We start from the raw sequence: 6,928 nt of genomic DNA on the forward strand, positions 1-6,928 counted from the left end.
TTCCCATGTTAAGGACGGCTTTCGGAATTGACATTCCCCCTCCCCATCCAACCTCCGCATGTTGTCATGTCGAATGTGAACGATGACTGGACGTAATGTAAAAATGCACCGAATTTAAAACGGAACGAAATATAAATTTCCGTTGCACTTTTACCAAAAATTATTTTATTTTCAGTTTTTCTCTACTTTCACTTAACAATTTAATAAAGAAAAAGATATTGTAAAACTTGAATTTAACGTGAAAATACTATTTAAAAAAATAGCACGCTTATATAAGTGCATAAGCAGCAGCAGCAGCACTTCATTCGACATATTTATATTCAAAAGAACCTTTAAATTATTTTTTTCAGTTGCGTTTCTGCTGTATTTCTGCAATTTTGAATAATTTCACAGTTGTGAATGAATTCGCGAGTACTTAAAAAAATAGTATTTCGTCAGTTGCGATTTATTTCATTATTTTATTTACTACTGCGAAATAGTAAACATAATAATAAGTATATGTTTTGATGCTGCAAGCACACGCACGTACACATACTCAAAGCAAACACACACGCTCGCAAGAAAAACAAACAAAAAAGCAAACGCACACGCAAACCCACGCGCACATTTATGTGTATAAACACCAACACACGCGTGTTCAAATTTAAGCGGCTTAATAGTTTTATGGCACACACATACACATACATACGAACATACCCGCACACACACATAGACGCATTCAAGTAAAAAAAAAAAAAAGAACAAAGAAAAATACAGGGGAGGGAATCAAAATTAACAGTGAACTTCGAGTTGTCTTTTCTCAGCAAGACTTGCGCCACTTGTTTTAGAAAACTTACAAATGTTGATGTCATAACTATATTTACCGTTATTATCCGCATCTTTTCAGAAATGTTTACCCATGTGAGCAATCAGGAGGCCAAACCTCAAAGTGTGTGTGATTTACTGAATGCACACGTCTCACCGAAGAAGATATCTGGAATAGTGGAGTGTCCGAAAAAAAAAAACAGTTTACAATGTAAAGAATAAAATGACTACGAGCAAAACTATTACTAGAAAGACTTGAAGTGGAGGATCAACAAAAAAACGCACCAAAACATTTATCAGAACTCTCGAATCTAAGATTCAAAAAGATCCAACGAAATCCATGCGAAAAATGGCAAGTGAACTTAAGGTGGACAGCAAGACCGTAAGAAATGCAGTAAAATATGATTTGAACTTAAGATCATATACAAGAACACCGAAACAATTGTTGACAAATTCTCTAAAAGAAAAAAGACTTGAAAGGTGCAAGAAAATTATTACATGGCTAAAGAAAAATCCTTCTATTGTAACGATCTTTTCCGATGAAAAGATCTTCACTGTCGAAACTGTTTTGAACCGTAGAAATGACAGATACTTCGCGGCATCAACAGCTGAGGTTAAAGGGAAATTCAGGACAAAACATCCTGCTCAGATTATGGCTTTTGGTGTTGTAGCTTCTGATGGAAAAAAGATGCCCATAAAATTCTACAAATCTGATGAGAAAATCAATGTTGACACGTACTATAAAACTTTGAGATATCAGATATTGCTATGGCTCAAAACAAACTATCCAAATGGAAATTATGTATGGACACAGGATGGTGCTCTGGCTCACACAGCTAGAAAAATACAAGATCTCGGCAAATCAAATTTCAGTAATTTTTGGGAGTAATGTTTATGGCCACCTTCTAGCCCAGACCTAAAACCTTTGGATTATCCTATTTGGAGCGTTTTGGAACATGTTATCAGTAGAACATCGCACAGCAATTTCGACTTTCTTAGAGATACTATTACACATGAATGGAATAGAATAAGGTGTGTCCCGTAGAAGCACAAACATGCTTGCGCAAGTTTTTGCGGCTTATTAGTTTAATGGCACACACACATGCATAAACACACGCACCCAAGTAAACAAAAACAAACACACACACACACGCACGTGTAAGTGTGTAAACACAAGTACACACGTGCAGAAGTTTATGCGGCCTAGTAGTTTAATAGCGCGCACACACATACGATAAGAAATAAGCCAGAAGTTTTCTATTTCGTATGCATGTAATCGGAATAGGTCATATGTAAATGCAATTGAGTTTTCGGTTTTGAGGCTAATACCGTTAATCTAGGATGTAGGAATGCTTAGAGTTCAGAGAATCGAAATTCAGTGAATACGTAAAGGGAGACATCATTATTTGTGTAGATGAAAAGTGGTAAGAGTATGCGATGTGTATGAAGTCAGTAGCCAGTTAATGACGGCGTAGATACGGGAAAGTCGGAAAAAGTATAAATTCACGCGGTGAAGAATGGGGTCGTAAGAGGACTTATGGAATAGAGAATTAAATTGGAACTACTTCCTCTGTAGGTGATGATGATTATGATGATGATGATGATGATGATGATGATGATGATGATGTCGCTCCTAGGATTAAATATAATGTTTTAATATTACGAATTAATGTGTCTAAAATGTTGTTCTATAGTTTAATAAGGTAATGGCTAATAGCCTAAACATAATGGATTTGTATGTGTCATCTGTTGTTGTAAACCTACGGTATTTTAGTCCAGGAGGAAAAAATGCGCCTCTTTTATTATATATAGGGATATTATATTTGAACCAATATAAAGTAATGATTTAAAAAGTTGTAAAAATAATGACTCATGCGCCACCACCGAGGATCGAACCAATACATTTAGCTTACGATTTATTTTTTCCTTTGACGTTAATGCCTGACCTATGAAGTCATGTTTACTGCAAGGCTAAAATTAAAGCATGAACCAATAGCTATTACGTTACGCATGCATATTCGTAACGCCGTCGCTCGACCTTCACTTGGCATTTCTTTAATTTTCACACTTTTGCACCGATTTTCTCCAGCCAAAACCCAAATATAAAGTTTCGCATTGGTTCAAATACCCTATATATTAAGTATTTAAGGTTTCGATGGAAAATACATTTTTTTTATTTTGTTGTTATTGTTATGAAAATTGTATCCACGAAAATGAAACATTCTCCTTGTATGATATTTCGATATGAAGTGCCGAAGATAACTAACTGCATTTATTGCGTCATATTTTTTTAAATATAAAGTACATGAGGCAATTGATCTGTTTAGGTATGAGACTTAAACTTGAAATTTATATTAGGAAAACAGAACACAAATGTATCATAAACTTGTTAAAATATCGGATAATTATGAGAAAATTTTGTATTTTAGTCAAACCAATCATTTAAAAAAATGTAATTGAAATTATTTAATTATCTAATCGATGAATGAATCAAAAAGAAAGATTGGTATGTTTTTATATATTTAATTTAGCGTCTGCAGCCCACAAATTATTATTTCTTTACAGAAGATTTTTTAAAGAAAAAAGGGTAAATTTAAAAAAAAAGTGAGAAGTTATTTAAAGTAAAAGAAAAAATATTTAGAAAAAGAAAATTATCTAAAGTAAGTGGTATTTTAAAGAAAACAGATTATTAAAGTTAGGATAGCAAATATTTTAATTTCCAGAATCTCGAACGATAATTACGTATTATTTGAAAAAAAAAAAGAAAGAAGAAAAGAAATGCATGAATCTGACAATAGCCCAAGTAAGCTTTTCTATCAAAACCTTTACTTAGAATTTGTCATCGGTCGTGCAAGATTTCTTTAAGAAAAAGTATAAACTGTATTCATTCAATTTTTTCGTCGGTTGCGAGGAATTTCATTCATTCATTACAAACAGTAAATTTTTAACTTGAAAAATTTGAAAAAGGAAAATAGTTTTCTAAATATTTAATGATTATTTATATCTTGTTTGTTAAGAAAAGTTATATTTTGCAATGAAATTAACCTCTATTTTATGTTATCGTAATTTTCTTACATTTATTTGAATTCAGGAAATGTGCAAAGAAAACTTTAAAAAATACAAAAAACATACGCATTCAAAAACATTAGACTTTTGATTTTATATAAATATTTGTTTTCTCTAATCGATAAATGGATAAAAAGGAAAAAATATGTTTTCGTATATTTCATTTTACGTTTGCATCTCATAAATTCTTATTTCTTTGCAAAAAAGAACAGGAGAAATTATTGAAAGAAAAATAGAGAAGTTATTTAAAGTAAAGGAAAAATTATTTAAAGAAAAGAAAATTATATAAATGGAACAGAAGGAATAATTTAAAGAAAAAATAACAGATTAACAAAATTTAGGCTAGACAATAAATATTTCCAATTTCAGAATCTCGAGCAATATTTACGCATTATTTGAAAAAAAAAAAAAACGGAATCTGACATTAGCCCAAGTAAGCTTTTCTATCAAAACTTGTTCTTAAAATTTGATCTCTTTTCCTTAAGAAAAGTACAAATTAAAAAAAATAGTTTGTCTTTGATCGCGAGAGATTTCCGGCAAAAAAGTAATTGTTGTTAAAAATATTTATTGTCTTAAAAGATTGTAAAAAAAACTCCAAGAAAGTTTTATTATAAAAGCATCTAAATAAGCTGTACACCCTTAACCCTTACCCTCGAGTGCCCCTTGGCCTTGATAAGTGCTGATGCCTTTAAAAAAATGACTTGGTGCCATCAACTAGAATCGAAACCAAAACATTCCGCGTTCTCTAGTGATGTTGTTATCGAGAGAAAGATAACATAGGTTTTATATTAAACGACTTGAAGAACTGAATTGAAGTTGAGCATGTGCAGAAAGAAATAAAACATGTCGGCTAATTGAAATGAATATTTCTCATTTAAAAATGCCGATATATGTTTGGACCCGTCATTCATCCACACAAACAATGATTTTATTCGTTATAAACCACCCTTGGTGTATGATTACTATTTCCTGTTAATTTCGGTGTAACCTGACCCGTTGTTTATAAGTTTATCTGTTAAATAATTAAAAACGCATACATCTATTTTTTTTTATTTAAATAGATTGTATTGTATTATTTTACAATGAAAATCTTTTTCGAGGATTATATATATATATATATATATATATATATATATATATATATATATATATATATAAATGAGATAAGTCACATATTACAGATCACGTGAATTTTCTTGCCAGATATTACTTTCAGGCCGATCCTAGTCAAAAAGTAAGGCTCAATATATAAAAATAGAGCAATATAATAGGTTTAATGATTAAAATTAAATTCTGTAAATTAAAATATATACAAATATCTATATATATAAAAATGTAATTTTTGGTTCGTTAAAAGTGAATAAAACCATATTTCTACGTTACCAATTTAATTTAAATTTTCAGAAAATCTATTTTTAAAGTCAAAGAATGTTTGCATGTTATTAAAATAATTTAACATTGCGAATTATAAAAATATTAAATTATAAATGAAAATATTTTTCGTAACTGCGAGATTGTCCCCATTTCATTTCCGGTAGAAATGAGCCTTTCACTTATTGAGATAAGTATTATTTGTATTAATTTTTATGATACTCATGCAGAGAGTGATCCGTGCTGAAATAATAATGTTATTATTTTAAAAGCCATTCTTAACATGGGGAGGGGAGGGTGTTTTGTACCTATTCTGTACTTTAACCTTACAATTGAATAAAAAAACATATCGTAAAACTTTAATTAACCGTGTAAATACGATTTTAAAAATAGCGCGGATCACTCTCTGCATTTTTTCCTTTTATTATTCTTAAAGAGTAAAACTTTTCTTATTCATGAAAAGAGTTAAACCTACGTAAATAAATAAATAAATAAATGTTTGTACACGTGACAAATTATCAATAAATGGTTTAGTTACTTTTTAAAAAAAAATTATTTATGAAAAGAGTTAACATAAATAATCTTTGTAAAAGTAAGTGCGAAAGTGCCGTAGTTATACTCCCATGCGTAATTTCTATACTTATAGGTTTTTGGATTTTTTTTTCACTGGATTATTATTGATTGGACACTAATTAAACAGATTATTAAAAAAAAAAATTAAAAAAGAAATTATTATTTCGACATTTAAAAGTGGTGCTCACTTTTTAGTTACAACGTTCTGATAAATCAGTCACCCATTTTGTAACCAATAAAAACGCGGTATATCAAAACTATAGAAAGTAAAAATAATATGAGTCTCTACCGCATTTGTAAGTCAGAAATATATTTGTTTCTCAAAGAAAAAAAATAGATTGAACATGACTTTTTTTATTGTTTTTATGAAAATAAAGTTTCGAGTTTAAAATTTTTTTTTTTTTTACTTATTTAGTTAAAAGTCAGTTTATGGGTGTTTTTTTTTAATAATTTGTTTTTATGAAAGGTGAGGGTTTTTTTTTTTTTAAACTTTCTTTTTTTTTTTTTTAATTTTTTTAAGTATTATAAATTTCACTAACATGCTGGAGAAATGTTGGTGCTAATGCAGAGAGTGATCCGCGCTATTTTTTAAATCGTATTTCCACGTTTAATTAAAGTTTTATGATATGTTTTTTTTTTTTATTCAATTGTAAGGTTAAAGTACAGAATAGGTACAAAACACTCTCTCCTCCCCATGTTAAGAATGGCTTTTAAAATAATAACATTATTATTTCAGCACGGATCACTCTCTGCATGAGTATCGAAATGTTTAATAATTTGGTATTTTTTAGATTAGGTCCACCTCCACAATTTTCCTTTAAGTGACAACATACATAGGTTTTCGAGTATGCTGAATACGGAGATCGCATTGAAATTTTGCGGAAATCAGTAGTTATCAAGATATAAAAAGTTATATTATGCATTGTATTCTTTGGCGGCCATCTTTTTACGCGCGCACGCGCCATAAACAAATGCACGCGCCATAAACAAATGCACGCGCGTAAAAAAGATGGCCGCCAAAGATTACAATGCATAATACAACTTTTTATATCTTGATAACTACTTATTCTGCAAAATTTCAATGCGATTTTCGTATTCAGCATAGTCGAAAACC

General features: G+C 30.1%; 1 protein-coding gene across 1 annotated transcript; it reads left to right on the forward strand.

Moving 5' to 3' along the window:
- The first annotated feature begins 1,153 nt into the window (after window positions 1-1,153).
- LOC145282130 (uncharacterized) lies at window positions 1,154-1,693 on the forward strand. The gene has a single exon (XM_080132237.1). It carries the CDS (start codon window positions 1,154-1,156, stop codon window positions 1,691-1,693), a length of 540 nt encoding a protein of 179 aa, XP_079988363.1.
- Window positions 1,694-6,928: the final 5,235 nt, after the last annotated feature.

Source organism: Euprymna scolopes, chromosome 1 (assembly GCF_053919585.1).
Source record: "Euprymna scolopes isolate OS-2025 chromosome 1, ASM5391958v1, whole genome shotgun sequence".
Taxonomy (NCBI): Eukaryota; Metazoa; Mollusca; class Cephalopoda; order Sepiida; family Sepiolidae; genus Euprymna; species Euprymna scolopes.

Coding starts and splice junctions, on each gene's coding strand:
- LOC145282130 (XM_080132237.1), top strand. CDS start 1,154: ATGGCAAGTGAACTTAAGGTGGACAGCAAGACCGTAAGAAATGCAGTA.